This window comes from Sorex araneus, chromosome 3, assembly GCF_027595985.1.
Source record: "Sorex araneus isolate mSorAra2 chromosome 3, mSorAra2.pri, whole genome shotgun sequence".
In the NCBI taxonomy this organism is placed as follows: Eukaryota; Metazoa; Chordata; class Mammalia; order Eulipotyphla; family Soricidae; genus Sorex; species Sorex araneus.
Window position 1 is genome coordinate 225308672 of NC_073304.1, and position 21557 is coordinate 225330228.

At 40.0% G+C, this 21557-nt stretch overlaps 1 protein-coding gene across 7 annotated transcripts in view; it reads left to right on the top strand.

Annotated features, from left to right (window-relative positions):
- TANC2 (tetratricopeptide repeat, ankyrin repeat and coiled-coil containing 2) overlaps positions 1 to 21557 on the top strand; it is a 379564-nt gene that overhangs the window by 104748 nt on the left and 253259 nt on the right. For all 7 annotated transcript variants that reach the window (XM_055131292.1, XM_055131293.1, XM_055131294.1 and 4 more), the window contains one exon: positions 9627 to 9698. In XM_055131292.1, coding sequence (XP_054987267.1) covers positions 9627 to 9698 — 72 coding nt within the window. The remainder of the gene's footprint in view (positions 1 to 9626; positions 9699 to 21557) is intronic.

A 21557-nucleotide genomic window follows, 5' to 3' on the forward strand; every position in this document is an offset into this window, starting at 1 on the left:
TTCCTTCCTCCCTCCCTCCCTTCCTCTCTTCGTCCCTCCCTCCCTCCCTCCCTCCCTCCCTTCCTCCCTTCCTCCCTTCCCTTCCTTCCCTTCCTTCCCTTCCTTTACTTTTTCTATGGTTTTTGGGCCACACCCTGCTTTGCTCAGGGTTTACTCCTGGCTCTGCTTAGGGATTACTCCCGGCAAGGCTGGAACTCTGCTCATTCGTATTCTTTGGTTCCATAAATACTTAAAAAGTGAAAAATGTTTCAAATTTTTCTACAGTATCTTGAAGCTATACTTTCTTATTTAAAACCACACAAAAATATATACAATGGAATACTATGCAGCTGTTAGAAAAAATGAGGTCATGACGTTTGCATATAAGTGGATCTACATGGAAAGTATCATGCTAAGTGAAATGAGTCAGAAAGAGAGAGACAGACATAGAAAGATTGCACTCATCTGTGGAATATAGAATAATAGACTATAAGACGAACACCCAAGAATAGTAGAAATAAGTACCAGGAGGTTGTCACCATGGCTTGGAGGCTGTTCTCTCATTCTGGGCAACTCAGAGAAGGGAACAGCAAGTAAAATGTGGTTGTTGGTCATGTGGGGGAAAGATGATGCGGGCCAAATATAGACTAGAGACTGAACGCAATGGCCACTCAACACCTTTATTGCAAACCACAACACCTAACCAGAGAGAGAGAACAAAAGGGAATTCCCTGCCATAGTGGCAGGGTGGGGTGGGGGGAGACGGGACTGGGAAGGGGGGGTGGGATGTTGGGTTTACTGGTGGTGGAGAATGGGCACTGGTGAAGGGATGGGTTATCAAACTCTGTAAGGGAGAAACATGAGCACAAAAATGTATAAATCTGTAACTGTACCCTCACGTTGACTCACTAATTAAAAATAAACTATAAAAAAAAAGAAAATAAAACCACACAAACTTTATCTGTTTACTTTTTTTTGGCTTTTTGGGTCACACCTGGTGATGCTCAGGGGTTACCCCTAGCTCTGGAATTATTCCTGGTGGTGCTTGGGGGACCATATAGAATGCCAGGGATTGAACCCAGGTCATCCTCATGCAAGGCAAATGCCCTTCCTGCTGTACTGTCACTCTGGCCCATGCATCTATTTACTTATACCTAGTAATTTATCTCTGAAGTAAGGCTAAAATGTGAAAAACTTTCAGTCACAAATGTAACCTTTTTTATATTTCAGCAATTCAACCATTTAAGATTATGATTATGTCAAAATTGTTAACTTTTTGATTTGTTACTGGCTTATTGATTTGAAAGTGTTTTAGGGGCTGGAGCGATAGCACAGTGGGTAGGGCGTTTGCCTTGCACTCGGCCAACCTGGGTTCGAATCCCAGTATCCCATATGGTCCCCTGAGCACCACCGGGGTAATTCCTGAGTGCAGAGCCAGGAGTAACCCCTGTGCATTGCCAGGTGTGACCCTAAAAGCAAAAAAAAAAAGTGTTTTAAAACATTTCTTGCCTGCTTTATTCCAGTTTTTTTTATTGATACCCTGAAATTTTGCAGAGTGTGAAAATTTAATATTATTTGAAGCTTTTTAATTTCTCCTTTTATTATGAAGACAATGCTAGTGAAGGGTAATGTCTATTTTATTTGTGTTTTCACATACCTCAGGGACATGGTGTTTTAAAAATTGTTTTTGTTTTTGTTTTTGGGTCACCTGGTTGTACTCACAGCTTACTCATATCTCTGTACTCAGGGATACTCTGGACAGGGCATGGGGGACCTTATGGGATTCCTGGGATTGAACCCAGGTTGGCTACGTGCTAGGCAAGCACCCTACCTGTGTATTATCATTTTGGTTCAGAGACATGTTTATTGGTTTGGTTTGGTTTAGGTGCTCCAGCCAGCTGTGTTCAGGGTTTACTGTCGGCTCTGCATTTAGTGATCACTCCTGGCCGAACTCAGAAAACCATAAGTAGTGTCTGAGACTGATTGAACCAGGGCCGCCCATCACTACCTGTTGTATTATCACTTTGGCCTCAATTACATGTTTTGAAGCTGCAGTTAATCTCAGACCTGCACAAGGTCTACAACCAGAATAAATTAGAAGGATGTGTCAGCCTGGTGGCCATCCAAGTGGAGCCCCTGGCAGCCACTTGCTTCTACAATCCCAAATTGCTGCCATGCCCTGGACCAGACTCCACCATCTCACTGAGATATAATCTGCTGAAAATTAGGGTATGAGGGTTTTGTGACTAAAATCTCCAGGCTTTCTCAGAGTCAGGATTGGCTACCTCCACTGACCTCCCTTTACTTCTGGAAGGAAGTCTTGGCAGTCACATCATAACCCAAAGCTGTCACTCAGTTAAAAAAGCTACTTCAGCCTTACCTTCCTGATAAAAATACTGAACGCCCTGAACAAACATGATGACCTCTTAGTACCTGTATTTCAAACCATAATATACAAAAGGAGAGAGAGAGAGAAAGAAGAAAAGTGCCTGCCATAGAGGAAGACTGGGGTGGGGTGGGGTGGGGGAGTGTTGGTGGATGTAGGAGAGAAATAGGGACATTGGTAGTGAGAAATGTACATTGGTGGAGGGATGGGTGTTGGATCATTGTATGACTGAAATCCAATATTGAACAGCTTTGTACTGATCTATGTCCAATAAAAAACTTTGAAAAAAAAGAAAATACATATTTGGATTTGAAAAATAGAGAATGTGATGTATATATAATTTTATTCATGTAGAGAAACAGAAAAATAAAAATCAAATGCATTTCTGAATATAAAACTTTATTGTAATGTATGTAATGTAAAGCATGGGGTAAGGATACTTGCATGAAAAATTAAATGATCACTAGAAGGAAAATTAATTTGGATTATGTTGTTAAAGTCATTACTTATCTAGGGATTTGGGGCCACACCAGGTGGTGCTCTGGGCACTGTGAGGTACATGGGTTTGAATCAGGGTCAGCATGAGCAGTTCAAGTGCCTTGACCCTTACTATCTCTCTGGCTCAACTAGGATTATATTTCTATTTCTTATTGTCACTGTCACTGTCATCCCGTTGCTCATTGATTTGTTCGAGTGGGCACCAGTAACGTCTCTCATTGTGAGACTTATTGTTACTGTTTTTGGCATATCCAGTATGCCACGGGTAGCTTGCCGGGCTCTGCCATGCAGATGCGATACTCTCGGTAGCTTGCCAGGCTCTCCGAGAGGGGCGGAGGAATCGAACCTGGGTCGGCCACGTGAAAGGCAAATACCCTACTGCTGTGCTATGCTCCAGCCCCTATTTCTTATTGTGTAATAAAAATACTATATCATTCTGGCATATTTTCTATTTTGATAAAACTGAATCTTTGTTCTACAGTAATTTAGGACTTAGTAATGTTTTCTCCCCCTCTCTGTTAAAAGAACTTTGTTTGATCTGGAGAATCTCCTACAGTCTGAATTTTGTTGATTGCAGGGAGAATTTAACATTTTCTTCTTCCCTTTGTTTTTCAAGCTGCAGCAGTGATGTATGTACTCATTTTTCATGAAAATGTGAGATAGCATTAATCTGTAATTTATATATTAAGATTTTAAAGTGCATTCTTTATGGTAAGAACTAGAATATCAAGACTAAATCATTCTTATTTATACTTATGTAATCTGCCCTACAGTACATAGAGCTAATAAGGTTAAGATTGCAGCTTTGATCCCTTCAAGAACAATAAAGCCTTCGTTAGGGGAAAACCTTATCTTTCACAATGCATTCCATTTTTAGTTATTTCATAAATGCTTTTCTTGGCCAAAGGGAATATTGAGATAAAACATGTAATTAAGCAATGGGATCTTTGTTTCTTCAAGGCGTTTTCAGGGAATTTTTAGATTTTATTCCCAAAAGTTAATCTGCAGAGAGCCAAAACAAAGACCTTGAGTCTCTGTTGCCATTAAATTTCCAGTGATCCCAGAGCACGTTAGACTTTATTGGGGGAGCTTGCCTACCATCTTTACTGCCCTTACCTTAGTTCACATCGTTCCTTTTCATAGAGATAGCTTTAATTGGCCTTCTCTCTGATCTCTATGCTACCAGATCAGGGGTCAGAAAACTTTCCCACTACCAGTGTCTGTTTTGATGTGGTACACTAATGTTCTTTATATAAGATCAAAATTTAGAAGGGACATTCTGTTACATGTGAATATTATGTAAGATTTAAATTTTAGAGTCCATAAATTTTGTTTTGTGTTTATTTCGGTTTGGAAGCCACACCCAGCTCTGCTCAAGTCTTACTCTTGGCTCTGCACTCAGGGATCACTCCTGGAGGTGTTCAGAGAGCCATATATGTTGCTAGGGGATCAGACCCAGGTCGGTCAGGTGTGAAGCAAGTGTCTTAGCCACTGCATTATCTCTCTGTCCTACACTAACAATTGTGTGTGTGTGGTTTGGGTGGGGCACACCTGCAGGGCTCAATGGACTATTTCAGGCTCTGTGTTCAGGAGTGACACCTGGTTGTGCTGGGAATATGAGCAGGATGCAGCTGCTATAGGGAATGTCAGCTTAGTTAGTGTCTTACCTTGTAGTACTATCTCTCTAGCCCTCCTAAATAAACTTTTGTTAGAACAGAGCCTCATATATGCATTTAACTAGAGTTGAAAACCACTGACAGTTTCTCTTTATTCTCCACCTTACTTCAAGAACTATAGCACTGTAACACCATCTTCCCATTGTCCATCGATTTGCTCGAGCGGGCACCAGTAACATCTCCATTGTGAGACTTGTTGTTACTGTTTTTTGGCATATCGAATATGCCACGGGTAGCTTGTCAGGCTCTGCCATGCATGCAGGATACTCTCTGTAGCTTGCAGGATATTCTCGGTAGCTCTCTGAGAGGGACAGAGGAATCAAACCCGGGTCGACTGCATGCAAGGCGAACCCCCTACCCACTGTGCTATTGCTCCAGTCCACTTCAAGAGATATCTATGTTAAATGCAGCATATTCTAGAGAGATATGTCTCCATATGTTTTTGTTTGTTTGTTTGGGGGGGGTCTATACCTGATGTTGTTCAGAACTTAATGCTTGACTGTGCATAGGGATCACTTTTGTACTCTGTCAAGGCTCAGGGAGTCATGTGGTGCTAGGGATCGAACTCAGGTCAGCCACATGCAAGGCAAGTGCCCTCCCTCCTGTACTGTTGCTCTTACTTGTTTAAAAGTTATTTTTTAGAAACATTAAACAGGTAGATCAGGGATCTTGCTTGCTATAGTGTAATTTCTATGACACCATAGCAATGCTTCCCTCTCGACAGGCATAGAATGACTGTACTCATTTGTGGAATGTAGAATAATATAATATGAGACTAACACCTATGGACAGTAGAGACAAGGGCCAGGAGGATTGCTCCACAGTTTGGAAGCCTGCCTTATGAGCTGGGGGAGAAGGCAGCTGGGATAGAGAAGGGATCACTAAGACAGTGATGGTTGGAGGGATCACTTAGGATGGGAGATGTGTGCTGACCAAACATGATGGCCTCTCAGTATCTGTATTGCAAACCATAATGCCCAAAAGGAGAGAGAGAAAGAGGAAATTGTCTGCCATAGAGGCAGGGGGTGGGGTCATATGGGTGGCAGTAGGGTTACTGGGGACATTGGTGGTAGAAAATGTACACTGGTGGAGAGATGGGTGTTCGATCATTTTATGAGTGAAACTCAATCATGAGAGCTTTGTAACTGTATATCACAGTGATAAAACAAAATGTTTCCCTCTTACGTGCTGATTTGGCAAGAGTAATTGATTTGTCAATGTAATAAGCATTGATCATTTCATTTAAAAATAGAAAACATATCATGTTTTCATACTTGTAAGCATTTAAAAGAGTTTGATTTTCTTTTGTCTTGTTAAGGCAGCATTTTTTCTTGAATTCCCAGTAAATCACTAATACTTAAAATTTGCAGTGATAGATTTCACGTAAAAAAGTTAGGAATGAATGCAAAACAGGGCCTTCAGTTCCCTAACTATGGTACTAGAGAATTTTCTTAAAGGTTTTTGGGTCATAACTGGCATAATTGGCAAAGTTACTCCAGCTCTCTGGGCCCAGGAATCAATCCTGGGGAGCGCAGGTGATTATATGGAATGCCAGGGATCAAACATGGGTCGGCTGTGTGCAAGGCAAATGCCCTATCTGTTGTACTATTGCTCTGTCCCTGTTAGGTACTAAATTTTATGCCTGATATACCGAATTTTAAAAAATAATAGTAATATCCTCTGGTAAGGCGCAGACATACCTGGGAGGGGATGGTCTGTTGAAGAGTTGATGGAGTAATTCCAAACTCATGATAATGATATAATCCAAAATAATAATTATTTGTGGGTACGTTTTGCCATTTCATTGTCAAAGCACTGTCAGGAACTTAATATTTTTGTTAAAAAGACACTATTTGGCAGGGAGGGAGGCGAGGGTTGATTTCTCTCTTTGTTTTTCTCTCCTTCACTTCCATTTGTTGTATTGTGATGACTTGGGGTGTCACACACACTTGGTTGTGATCCTCACACATGTGGCCAGTGGTGCTCTCCACTATGCATTTCAGCTGCTGTGCTTTCACATCTTCTCACCAGGTGTTACATTCATTTAGTTGTGCTCATGCTGCAAGTCACTTCCTGATTACATGTGCCAGATATTGCATATTTAGTGCATGGGAGGAAGAGGGGGTGTTCCCCAGGGCCCAGTCACCTAAGTAAACTGTGAAGGGGAAGCTAACTCTTGACCTTGTGTTTGTAAGGTAGGCATTATTAGCCACTGTGCCTTCCTTGGGTCCCTCAAAAGTTGTTTAGTGTAGAAAACAAATCTTTAGATTGTCTATAGGAAATACTTAGTGAGGTTAAATTAATATTTTAAGACTTCATAACTTTATTAGTTTATGCTATTCTATAAAGGACACATTGCTTTAACTTGATCTTTGCTCTTATTGTTACGGAAAGAAAATGAAATGGGAACAAAATAGTAAAAAGTACTTAGTAATGAAAGTCTGAGTAGAAATTTGTATTAAGAATTAAATATAGCCTTGGGTTAAAAATCAGTTTCAGGGGCTGGAGCAATAGCACAGTGGGTAGGGCATTTGCCTTGCATGCAGCAGACCCAGATTCGATTTCCAGCATCTCATATGGTCCCCCAAGCACCGCCAGGAGTAATTCCTGAGTGCATGAGCCAGGAGTAACCCCTGTGCATCGCCAGGTGTGACCCAAAAAAGAAAACAAAACAAAAATTTCATCTTCTGTAGGATAACATTGGTTTTGCTTTGCCACAGGGAGCTTAGGTTTATTGGGTTACTCCCATCACAGTGCTCCCATTCCTCTGTGTTTCCTTGTAATCTCTTTCTTTTTGCTCTGCTTCTGCGACCAGTCAATCACCTTTATCTCCTAATCAGACTCTGTTAACTTGTAAATATTGCTTTTCTGTTCTTTTTAAATCCTTTGCATAGTCAATTCAGAGCAATGTCCTTTTTGTGTAGACACAGGAAGACAGTTAATGCTATGCTTTTGTAACTTGGGAGTTAATTGACTCCAAATGATATTTACTCCTGGACATCTGTTCTCTCCACTTAAGCCTCAGTTGCCTTTACTTCCTAGCACCCCCAAAGCAGGGTTCCAGTGAGGGACTGGATGGACCCAGGGCAAGCTGTGAGCTAACCTGGCATCGAAATGGGCCAGGCCAAAGCGCCAATAATACTTAACTTTAAGTTAAGAGCATGATCATGGACAAATTCTGTCATGATCCAAAAAGAAACATCTGGATTAGGACCCTGCCAGAGTTAGGAAGGGTTAATCTGGCCTGAGCACTGTAGTCTGAGATCTATAGTGAGATGTCCACAGGAGAGCCACCCTATAGGCTTAATATGTCCATACAAAATAATGAATATTAAGTAGAATTAAGATGTTAATTAAGTTATTGGACTAAGGGAAGGATAAACCCTAAGTGGTATTTTTGCCTTTGAGCCTGATGGGCTATCAGGAAGGGCTTTGATATGTTGATTGGACCTGTTGTGGTCACTATTGCCAAGGTGGGGAGTTAGTGAGAGACTGAGACCAAGGCTGAGCGTTTGAGCGCAGAGAGATGAGTGAGGGAGAAAGAAGATGGGAATGAGGGACTTAGTAACATTGGAGCAGACATGTGGAGAGAATGGAACAAGCGGCAACTGGTCACCAACCAGCCTGGCCCTCGTTTCCTCCTTCGTCTGCCCATGGCATTGGCTATCCCGGGTGGGGAAGTGGCTTGAGACAACCAAACACAGGTGGTGAGAGAGAGCCACAGATTTCTTAGTTGCCTGGTGATTACACAGTCTTCATTAAATTTTTTTTTTTATTGAGGTAGTATTGGTTTATGAGAACATATATTTTGATATATTTTAGGGATACTATGTTAACCTTGTCACTCTCATTATTTTTCCACAAAAAACACCTGACAGATAAATCAGTAATTATCTGCTTTTCTCTCCATTTTTAAATGCAAGTTGGAGAGAGGAAAGTTCTTGTTCATCTTGATTGCTCATCCTCAGTAAAGGATGGAAGATTCCTGGAGGGATTAAAAACACAAAAACAAGAGTGTATTGGCCCCATTGAAATGCCATGACTTGTAAGGAAAATCCATATTGTCATATAACTGCTTACTTGGAATTTGCCGTAAAATTTGTAAGAATTTACAGAAACTTTCTCTTAATAAAAGAAATAGAGTTTAGATTTTGATTTCAAGAGGCAGAGCAGTCATCCAGGGGTGATAACATATTATAGATTTGTGGAGTTCCCCCCCCCCATCATGTCCAAATTTATTACATTTGTATTGGACTTATTTTGTCAACATGTGTAAGTATATAATACATTTTTTTAGTATAATACCTGACCAAACAATTAAATTGATTTGTATTTTATTTTGTTTTGGGGCCCATCTGGTTGTGATTCAGGCTTTCTCCTAGCTCTGCACTCAGGAGTCACTCTTGGAAGTACTTCAGGGAACAAATTAGTGCCTAGGATCAAACCATGTGTAAAGCAAGCTCCACCAGTTATACTGTCTCTCTGGTCCCTGATTTATATTTTGAAAGTTATTTTCATATCAGGACAAAACATATGGCTCCCTTTCATTTTTTATATCTCTACTATAATAAGTTATTTTATGACTCTGAGTAAATCTCCAGTTCATCTAAAAAGTTTTGCATTTTCTTAAAGTGCTGTGACACATTGAATTTCAGAAACACAGGTATTTTCTGCCAAATTATTTATTGTTACTATCTATTTTGAACTCATTGTCAAGTGTTATTTTGCTAGCCAGCTTAAGAGCCCTGGACAAATTCACAAGGAAATCTTAATGTAAATACCTGACACACATGTATGAGTTATTGGGTTGATAACATTTCTTCCTTATATACAAGTTAGAGTGTATGTGTATAGTAGGAGAGAAGAACAACCTTATTTTCTTTGTACTTGAAGAGGAGTGTGTAAATCTTCCCCACAAAAATAAAAGAATCTTTGCTCTATAGAGGAAAAATCCTCATTTATAAGGAGTTTAAAATTTCATGAGAAATATAAACAAATAATGGGGTACTTTTAAGATACACATAATATCAGAAAAGATAGTATATCAATGTTTTATTATTTGCTTTTGTTCTTCTAATTTTATGCAGATGGAGGGAGCGAAGAGCCATCAGATCGAAGGCAGTCAAGTGTAGACTCTCGCCAAAGCCGCTCTGGGCAAGGTAAATTATGTCTTGCCCCTTATCTATTTTCAGCACTCAGTTCTTGTCCAGAGTGATCATTTCCAACTATCATTGTCACAGCATTTCCGTCTCTATCCTGACTGCCCTCTCCCTACCAATTGTGGGTAGGCTTTCAGCCCTGAAACAGTGCTCCTATTCCTCATTTCTACTCTCCGGGGGTAATAGTCTCATACTAGCTTTTTGTATCCCCAAAATGAATGCTGTCATTCTATGTCTGTCCCATTCACTTCACTCAGCATGATGCTCTCCATGGCCATCTGTTTATAAGCAAATTTCATGACTTCATTTTTCCTGATGGCTGCATAACATTTCATTGTGTAGATATCTCATGGCTTCTTTATCCAATCATCTTTGCTCAGATACTTAGGTTGTTTCTAGATTCTGTCTCTGGTGAACAGTGCTGCAATTAACACAGAAGTGCAGACTGTGTTTTCTGCTGTGTTTTTTGGCCCCCAGGGTATGTTTGCAGAAATGCTATTGCTGGGTCACATGGAAGCCCAATTTCTCATTTTTTGAGAAATGCCCATATTGTTTTCCAAAAAGATTGGACCAGGTGGCATTCCCACCAACACTGTATGAGAATCCCCTTTTCCCCACATCTACCTCAGCACTGGTTGTTCTTGCTCTTTTTGATGTATGCCAGTCTCTGTGGTGTTACATGATATCTCATTGTTGTTTTGATCATATTTCCCTAATGACTAGTGATACGGAGCAATTTTTCATATGCCTTTTGGCCAGTTGTATTTACCAATTTGCTATTACTGCTAAGGTATTACACACATCACTTTGCTTTCTTTCTGTACCTAGTTCTGGTCCAGAGTAATCAAATCCCACTGTCACTGTCATAGTGGTCCCTTGTTTACCATAATGATTGTGGCAAGCTTTCTACTAAGGAACAGCCCACCTGGCCTTTGTTTCTATTGTCATTGGGCATTATTCTCCTACTATGTTTCTTTATAGCTCTCAAGTGAGTGTGATCATTCTATGTCTGTCCCTCTCATTCACTAAGCCTGATACTCTCCATGACCAGCCGTGGATCAGTAAATTTTATGACTGCATTTTTTTGGTAATGGCTGCATAATATTCCATTGTGTAGATGTACCATAGCTTCTTTAGCCACTCATCTTTCTTGGGCATTGGGTTGTGCCCAGATTTTGGCTGTTGTGAATAGTGTTGCAATGAACAGAGGAGTGCAGATGTTTTTCCTGCATTGTGTATTTGGGCCATTAGGGTATATTCCCAGAGTAGACTTGAGGGGTCATAAAGAAGTTCAATTCATAATTTTTTGAGAACTGTCCATATTGTTTTCCCAGAAGACTGGACCTGTTGATATTCCCACCAGCAGTGAAGGAGGGTCCCTTTTCCCCACACCAACAGTGTAGTGTGATTGTTTTTTGAAATGAGTGCCAGTCTCTTTGCTGAGAGATGATACTCATTTTTGTTTTTATTTGCATGCCTCTGATGGTTAATATGGAGCAATTTTTCATGTGCTTTTTGGCCATTTGTATTTATTCTTTGAGAAAGTTTCTGTTCATCTCTCCTTTTACAATGGTTTTTTTTTTTTTTTTGTAAAGTTCTACCAGTGCTTTATATACAATCTTGGACATTAAACCTTTATTGGATGAGTGGTGGGCAAATTATTTCCCCCACTCTGGCTGATCTTTGTATCCTGGTCTTTGTTTCCTTTCAGGTGCAGAAGCGTCTTAGTCTAATATAGTCCCATCTATTTCCCTTGACTTCCACTTGCTTGATACATGTTTTTTTTCTTTGAAGATACTTCTAGTTTCAGTATCATGGAGAGATCTGACTGTGTTTTTCTCTGTGTACCTAATTGATTCCCCATTGATATTGAGGTGTTTAACCCATTTTGATTTGATTTTTGTGCATGGCATCAGAAAGAGATCTAAATTATTAGCATTATTATTTGTATATGGCTGACCAGCACCACTTACTGAAGAGGTTTTCCTTGCTTCACTTCATAATTTTGCTCATTTATTGAGGATTAAATGACCATATACCTGAGGGTCTGTCTTTGGATTTTCAGTTCTATTGATCTGTGGATCTATCTCTATTCCAATACCATGTTGTTTTAACTACTACTGTTTTGTAGTATAGTTTGAAGTTGTGAAAAATGATGCTTCCCATCTTCTTTTTTCCCAAGATGACTCTTCTGACTATTCTCAGACGAGAGTTGGGGTATTGTTCCATATGAATTCCAAATGTGTTTAGACTTTATCTTTGAGACATGTCATGGGTAGCCATATAGGGACAGCATATAAGGTGTATAAATGCATTGGGGAAGTACTCCTATCTTGACTTTTTGGGTCACACCTGGTGATGCACAGGGGTTACTCCTGGTTCATGCACTGAGGAATATAACACTATCTTTGCACTTATATTCAATATGAGATAAAGGTCTATAATCTATTTTGGTGGTGTCTCTGTCTGCTTTTGGTATCAAGATAATGTTTGATCCATAGAAACTATTTTTGGGAGTGTTTCTATTTTTTCTGTTTCCTGAAGGAACTTGTAAAGGATTGGCAGTTCTTCTGTAAGTCTCACCACCAGTTTCCACCTCTGTCCACTAATGTTCCCAGGTTCCCTCCCACCTCCCAACCTGTCCCCTTGCAGGCACCCAACAAATGTATTTAATACTACTTGTTCTAAAAAAACTTAAAGGAATGGCAAATAGCCTTGTCAGGAAATAATAATACTCAGCTTGGTTGATTGATTGTCATATGATTTTAACCTTTGTAAATAAATTTAAGTTATTTAGTATAACATAGCATACTGCCTATTCTCATTTACATAACTAAGTTTCAACTCTGTCATATAAAATATCACTGTATCACTGTCATCCTGTTGCTCATCGATTTGCTTGAGTGGGCAAGAGTGACGTCTTCATTTGTCACTGTTACGTGCTAGTATGGTGTCTGCTTGCTCCAGGAACATGAAGAGCACATGTTGTTACTATTTTTGGCATATCAAATATGTCATGGGTAGCTTGCCAGGCTCTGTGTGAGGGGGAAATAAATAAATAAAAATAAAGAGGTCGTGCAATGACATTCAAGACTGCGCACTCCAGGAAAAATTGTGTCACTCTCTTCTGGGAGCTTTGTTTTATAGTCTCTGAATCTTGGCTGTTGATGAAATTACATGGCGGTGTGGGGGGGAGGGCGGAGTTTGTGGGTGTGACTGCCAAGCTACTGGAAAACTGGGGATCTGGATGGAGGAGGCCCAATCCCAATCTGAGCAGGTTTGGAGATCTCATCCACGGGTCCTGCATACCTGGGTTCCTCTGTTGGTTCCTTCATGAGTGAGGCTTGTCCGAGCGTGTGGAGAGTGGACTTGAGCATGGTTGTGGCTGGGTTCTGGAGGTTTTTGGCTACCAGGGCTCTGCTTGGGGCCGGTATTATTATTGTTGTTGTTGTTGTTGTTATTACTCTTCCTGTTTTTTGAGCCACATCTAGAGATGCTCAGGAGTTACTCCTGGTTTTGCTCCTGGTGGTGCTTGGGGGACCATATGGAATTCTGGGGATCAAACATGGATCAGCTGCATTCAAGGCATGCACCCTATCCATTGTACTATCTCTCCAGCCTTACTCAGAATGTGATAAAGGCCCACTGTCTACTTAAGCTCCCACGTGGCCACAATCCAGAGACACACACAGAAATCTCGGAGCTGAGCAACTTGCAACAGAGATGGCCCGGGACTTTGCAATAGGCCTTCTCCACTGGGCCGCTCCAGATGGGGGCAGGTGCCGTCCCACCGCCTGCCCTCTAAGAGCTCCAGCGGTCGCCATTTTATAAAAGCCAGCAAGAAGCACCAGCTCCCGCGTGGCCACAATCCCAAGACACACACAGGAATCTCGGACACGAGCAACCTTCAGCAGCAATTTCTTCAGACTTTAATTATTAAAATCTTAGAATTCCTGAAGTGCGTGGTGTGAAAGATATTATATTATATCCATAACAAGCAGTACAAAACACATTGTCTAGCAATTGTATTTTCGGCAGATATAAGGGGAGGTAGTACTGGTCCCGAAATACCAGAGGTGACTAAAGTAGAGAGAGAATACCTTGCAAATGGTCTGCCACACAAGCGGGGGGAGGTATGGAAAGTGGGAGGGGGGGAATACTGGGGATTTTGGTAGTGGAAAATGTGCACTGGTGAAGGGATGTGTGTTTGACGACTGTATGATCGAAGTTCAAACATGAAATTTTTGTTACTGTATCTCATGGTGAATTAATAAAAAATTTAAAAAAGAATGATTAAAATGATTAAGGTATTTAACTTCCTATCAAATTTTGAGAAACTATATTACTTTAACAAATTATTAAGACAACAATACCACAGAAGAAACAAATAAAGATGAAGTAAAGCATAATGTTATTTAAAATACCCATGAAAATTTCCAGTTTACACCTATTTTATTAGGAGATTGTAAGACTTTGTTTTCAAACAAAGTCTTACAATTTGTGTCCTTTGCATAATTAAAAATCTTTTATTAAATAAACAATCACATAGCAGTTGTTTTTCAAGGATTACTTCTTGAAAATTATTCATGTGAAACCTACTCTTTTTTTTTTTTTTTTGCTTTTTGGGTCACACCTGGCGATGCACAAGGGTTACTCCTGGCTCTGCACTCAGGAATTACCCCTGGCCGTGCTCAGGGGACCATATGGGATGCTGGGAATCGAACCCGGGTCGGCCGCGTGCAAGGCAAACGCCCTACCCGCTGTGCTATCTCTCCAGCCCTGAAACCTACTCTTGATCCAAGTTCTCCAAAGGGTCCAATTGGTCCTTCTTCCCCCTGAGTTTCATTGATAACATCTAAAATATATTGCATGAAATTTTATTTTGTATTTGAATCATAATGTGATAATTATCATGTCTTCCTTGTCATAACTAAAACATGTTAGAGTTTCCGTGAAGTAGACCTCCATTTTGGAGTAGACCCAGTAATGTCATCCAGAGGCTAACCTCACCTGGGATGGTAGAGAACAGCACGCACGCAGAAAGTGAAAGTACAAAAGTGTTTTATCCTAAAAAGGGGATATTTATTGGCTTTATATTAGAAAATAGTGTGTATCTGTAAAATAAATAAAAATTACCCCCCCAAATTTCTGTCGATGGAGAAAAACCAACTGGTTTGACATAGAACATTCAGTATAAATGGATCTAAGAAATTTTAGTAGAAAGACATACAAATGTAGTCATCATAGATTCCTTAAATAGAAGCCTCAGTAGATCACCCCTTTTATCAACACTCCCAGTCAACATTTTATTTCTTCTCTCTCACTTAAATCTGAGCATCTAACTAGGTCATTGATGGAGCCCTTTATTTTTATTTTTTTTATTTTTTGCTTTTTGGGTCACATCCGGCGATTGGGGTTACTCCTGGCTCTGCACTCAGGAATTACTCCTGGCAATGCTCAGGGGACCTTATGGGATGCTGGGAATCGAACTCGGGTCGACCGAGTGCAAGGCATACGCCTTACCCCACTGTGCTATTGCTCCAGCCCCTGATGGAGCCCTTTAATGTATGAAAGATAGAAATTAAACAGAACAAAGCATCTTAGAGAAAATACACATTTTGTAAACAGAAATAATTGAATCACTAGCTTTCTTAGGGAATTAGATAATATAGTTATGAAGCAAAAAGGAGAGACTATAAAATAGCAATCTGTTTTTTAAAAGAGCACGGCGGGTAGAGCATTTGCCTTGCACTCGGCCAACCAGGGTTCGATTCCTCCATCCCTCACAGCAGAGCCTGGCAAGCTACCCGTAGCGTATATGCTCGAGCATATTGATGAGCAACAGGATGACAGTGACAGTGACCTTGACATCAAAATTCTGATAGCATAAATTAGAAGATTAATAGAAATATTGGAAATTAATGATGAAGAAATCTGAAAAAGAAGTTGTGTAAAGTAACAAAGATTATGGAAAAGAATTGAGGAATGTAGGAACTAATAGGTTCAGTTCTGGAATTTCTGTATTCAAATAATGATCTTTCCCAAGAGAAAGGAAGAAATCAGCACACTGATTCAAGAGAATTATCTTAAAATAACACGAGTAAGTTCTGAACGTTGCTGGGTTTGGCCCCCAAAACAAAAACCCAAAACTTTCTGAAGGAAATCATTTTAGTTTTACTATTCCATATTCATTAAAACTCAGTCAGGTATGAATGTAAAATTAAGATACTGACATATTTAAGATTTCGGGGGTGGGGTGTGGAATGAGAGGGGCACACCTGGCAGTGCTCAGGGCTTACTCCTGGCTTGGCACTTAGGGATCACTTCTGGCAGGCTTTGGGAACCATATGGGGTGTCAGGGATTGAACCCTGGGTTGGGCAGAGTGCAAGGTGAGCACCCTACTCATTTTACTGTCACTCAGCCTCCCTAAGATGTAAGTTTTTTAAAAAATTTTGAACTTTTTACCTGCATTGTGGACTGGAGCGATATCATAGCCGGTATGGCATTTGCCTTGCATGCGGCCGACCCCGGTTCGATTCCTCCGTCCGTCTCGGAGAGCCCGGCAAGCTACCGAGAGTATCCCACCTGCAGGCAGAGCCTGGCAAGCTACTTGTGGCATATTTGATAAGCCAAAAACAGTAACAAGTCTCACAATGGAGATATTACTGTTGCCCACTTGAGCAAATTATGAACAGAATGATGGTGCTACAGTGCAGTGCTACCTGCATTGTACCTTTGCTTAGGAATATGTTAGAGGGTGCAACCCATCAAAGTTAGAAAGTCAGCCCAATAACAGAAACGGGTTACAGGAAATAGGAAACTCAAACCAAAAAAAAAAAAGAAAAAAAAGAAAGGCAAATAAATCTTTAGGATTTGGAAAGGACAGTGAAAAAGATAGGGACAAAGGACAGACAGTTCATAATGGAATAAGTTGGAAGCCACCAAAAGGGGACCTTCAGGGAAAATGAAATTACTTGATACATTTAATTCTCTTCAGAAAAGTTTTAGAAAAAATGGTGAAAAGAAGAGGTTTGCATTGGCAATAAATACATGAACTAGTAAGTAAAATAAGTTCTAAACTTGTGAAAGAATAAATACAGGAAAAGAAATGCTAGAATAAATTATTAGACTTTGGCATAAAGACTTGGGTAACTGATACCCATACCATTGACCTGTAGTGAATTAGCCACATCACTTTCCTCTAGTGTGGTACGGATACCTTTCATTTAGATTTAGACCAGTATGGCTGGAAACAGTGCTCTAAAATTAAGGTTGAACAGGTCTGGTTTGTAGACTGTTTGATAGTTCATAGATTAAATTGCCTGGAAAAAGGGATTGATTGTTTTTGCATCTATGCCCATGTAAGATATTGAAGTATTTCTCATTTTGGTATCTGATTTTGGTATCAGTATAATTTGGCCTCATAAAGTAAATTAGTTCCTCTTCCTCCTCTCCTCCTCCCCTATCGCCCTCCCCCCTTCCTCCCTCCCCCACCCCCCTTTCCCAGGTTGCTGCACACAGTACTACTGTCTGTCTCAAAAATTGAGAAATGTTTTCTTTGTTTCCTGGAATATTTTGCATAGGGTATATAAAATATATGCGCTGGGCATTTTCTTTGTGGAGAAATATTTAATGCAAGTTAAATGTCTTTAATAAATATAGGACTTTATTTCAGTAGTAATCTATTTCTTCTTGAACAATCTTTTGAAATCTGTATAATCTGTATTGGTACTTGATACTGGTAATATGGGTATCCTTTTTCATTGTCCTTATTCTGAGAGAGATTTATTGATTTTATTCACCTCAAGAATCAGCCCCAGTTTTCTTCCAGTGATTCATTTCACTTCATTCATTTAGAAAGGATGTACTCTTCTGTTTTCTATTTAATTAATTTCTGCATTGCTTTTTATTAATTTATTTTTGTATTTTTTTGCTTTGGTTTAATGTTTGTCTTTTTCTAACTTCTTATGGTACAAGCTGACATTGGAATTTTCTTTTCTAATATAGAAATTTTATTTCTGTAAATTGCTCTCTATGTGCTGCTTTGCAGCATTTCACAAACTTTGATGAGTGGTGTTTTCATATTTATCTTTAAAAAAATATCTGTTTTTCTTATTTCTTCTTTAACCTACATGTTAGATGTTTATGGGCATAGTTTCCAAAGATTTAAGAGTTTTCCAAATTGATTCTTAATATTATAAGAGAGCATTGGTTGGAGTGATAGCACAGCGGGTAGGGTGTTTGCCTTGCATGTGGCCGACCCGGGTTCGATTCCTCCATCCCTCTGGGAGAGCCCAACAAGCTACCAAGAGCCTAGCAAGCTCCCCATGGTATATTCAATATGCCAAAAACAGTAACAACAAGTCTTACAATGGAGACATTACTGGTGCCCACTCGAGCAAATCAGTGAGCAACGGGATGACAGTGACAGTGATGTAGTGATGAGAGAGCATACCTTCCTTGGTTAAATCATTTTTATTAATATTAAATACTCAAAATATTTTGTTAGTGTGCTGTAATTATTAAACAACCAGATCAGATACCAGTCTGTTCTGAACAAACACTGACTGTAAACAACTGATTTTTCTGTATATGTGTAAATGCCCACTCCTCTGTCCTGCCTGAGTTTTGGATAGTTATCTAATGTTTCTTCTTTTGTAAAAGCAGACCTGCAAGCTGTCTGGTGAAGTGTCTTACCCTTTGGGCATGAGGACTATTTCCTGTATGTTAACTTTAGACTTGAAGGATCTTTATTATATTCCCTCTCGCTTACCTCCATCCTCCTCCCTCTCCACCCTAGCCCTCCCTCTCCCACACTGCCTGCTCCTTGCATCTCTTGCTGCTTTGCTGAAAACATATCTGGAAACACTCATCTTTCACAGCTATCCTCCTCATGCTCTAGGCTGTAATTTCCTCAATCCAATTGTATCTGAGCTTTGTCTTCTGTGGAATTCTTAACAGTTTTCCTTTATTATTTTTATTTCATTATGCTTTCAGAATTTCTTCTCTTTAAAGTTTCTGTACCATCGATCACATTGCTGTTTTACTTTTATAAATAAAAATATTAATTTTTTGGCAATGGTCAGGACTTAATTCCTGGCTCTGCACTCAGGAATCACTCCTAAAGAGGCTGGACCATATGTAGTGCTGGTAGTTGAACTGGCAATTTAACTGTCTCTCAGCCATTTATTTTATTTTAGGGCCATACTCAGTGGTGTTGGGGCTCCTGGCTCAGTGCTGGGGTACTGTGTGGCACCTGGGATCAAACCTGCATGCAAAGCATATTCTTCAGCTCTTGAGTTATTCCCTTCATGATTAGTTTGAACTGAACCGTTTATTTAACATAATAGTGTTCTAACTTAATGTTTTTATTCCTGTTGACATGCCTTTTAATAGGTATCAAGCTCTTTTACCTCATTAAAAAAAATCTAGATATTTTTCAGAACTGGAGGGACAGAACAATGTGTAGAGTGCTTGTCTTGCCCATGGCTAACCTGGGTTCAATCCCCAGCACCCCGTATGGTTCTGCAGGCCCCATCAGTAGTGACCTCTGAGCACAGAGCCAGGAGTAAGCCCTGTCTGAGCACACCCGGTGTGACAAAACCAAAACCAAATCTAGATTTTCTCTTAAATGTTTTAAAAATTATTTTTTCCACTTTCCCCTTTGCCGGGTGTGACCCCAAAAAGCAAAAATACAAAACAAACAAACAAAGAAATTTAGCTTTTTGAGAAAATATCAGTGATTCTGCCCCCTTGAGCTACTGGTAACATGTGATTTGTTTATTCTTTAAACATTATTCTTTTTCCAGTAGCTAGGCAGTCACACCCAGAAACTGCACCAGCACCATGAAATCCTATCAACAGCCAACATCCAGAGACTATAAAACCAAGCTCCCAGAAGAGAGGACCCAGAGTCTCTTGCCCCCTTGCCTGGCTGTTTTCACTGTGGTCCCTCGGAGGAGGCGGGTTGAGTTTCCCTCCCCGCCCTGAGCAGAACCCCGGCAGTTGAAGACCTCCAGAACCCAGCCACAGCCATGCTCAAGGCCACTCTCCACATGTTTGGATGAGCCTCACGCATGAAGGAACCAGCAGAGGAACCTAGGTGTGCGGGGACCCAGAGCCAAGATCTCCAAGGCTGCTCGGATCGGGACTGGGCCTCTTCCACCCAGATTCCCCATTTTCTAGTAGCTAGACAGTCACACCCAGAAACTGCCCTTGGCGCTCTGAAATCCCATCAGTGGTCAATATCCAGAGACTATGAAACCGCCTGACTATAAAACCGTTAATGCAGCCGACTGACATCTGATTCCTTAATTCTCCCTCTTGGAGAACCTGGCAAGCTACTGAGAGTTTACTGCCCACATGGGGAAGAGCCTACCTAACTCCCCGTGGCATATTCATATGCCAAAACCAGTAACAATGAATGAGTAACAGGTCTCGTTCCCTTGACCATGAAGAGCCTCTAATGCAGCACCATTGGGAAGGAAGAGTAAAGAGAGGCTGCTAAAATCTCAGGGCTAGGATGAATAGAGACGTTACTGGGCCTGCTCGAGCAAATCGATGATCAACGGGATGAGAGTGATACAGTGATTCCCTTTATTATATTGTTTTCTTGTGGTATGGGAGACAGAAGAGGGATCACATGTGCTTGGTTGCAATGCTTACACACTTGATTGCCACAGACTGTTTGTTGCTCATACTTGATTGTTGCAATTGATGATTTTGGAGCTACGAGGAATCAAAGCTACGAGGAATCAAAGCTCCAGTTCTCACACTTACAAATACTGAAGGCTTCATCATTCCCTGCATGGTCCTACCTGAGTACTCTTTATATATATATTTGCCACTCCCTCATTGTTCTATTCTGTTTCATACATGCTTCCATTTAGTTTAAATATATTGAGAATTCTCTTTGCAAGACCTTTTTACTTGATCTTCCTTGAATAAAGGGTGTATTGATTTCTGCTTCTGTCAAGGCAGAAGTGACCATCTACTTAGATAGATACCCTGCTTTACCTTTCACAGTGCTTATTAGCACCTGAAATACTTATTTTTTGTTGTCTCAATTCATAGGAAATCAGTAAATAGAAATAAGTTTTATGTGAGCAGTGAGTTTTATTGTTGATCACTCTAGCCCAAGAATACTTATATATAAAAATGAATCTACTGGGACTAGAGAGCTAGCTCAATGACTGGAGACTTGGGTTTAGTGTCCTAGTGTCACCAGAGCACAGAGTTGGGCATAGTCCATGAGCACTACGAATGTGGCTCCCAAACAAAATCAAAGCAAATAAATTCAGCAAATTTGTTGAATGAGAGAATGAATGAATATCTAGTGCTGAGTGTGCTTGAGAGACTATGCACAGGCCACATATTGATCCGATGTTCATGTCTGTGATTGTTGTATGTATACATGTAAAGCAATGTGAGACAGTTTTTGAATGTAAGTAGTTTATTAGGCTGTCAACTAATACTAATTTGTGAAGTGGAGCTCTTGAAATCAGTTTACGTCATTATGTTCTTTAATATTAGGTAGTTATTTTCTACGTACTAGTATTGCAAACAGCAGGTTCTCAACATAACTTTCATTGTCGTTTTGATGAGAAAAAATTAAGTAAAATGAGAATTTTTTTAGGAACTGGTTTTATTACACCTTTTTCCTAAAGTCAATTTCTGCATTTAGGTCATCAAATTGATGAAGGAAGCTCTTCAATTCTAGGCATAATGGTTTTGTATTTCAGCAATCAGAATGTTTTTGTTGTACTGCCTATATATTTTTCCTGGTATATCCAAGGATGTATGTATATATTTGTAGGTGTTACTTTGAAGATTTTTTAAAAAATAAGATTTAGCTTTAA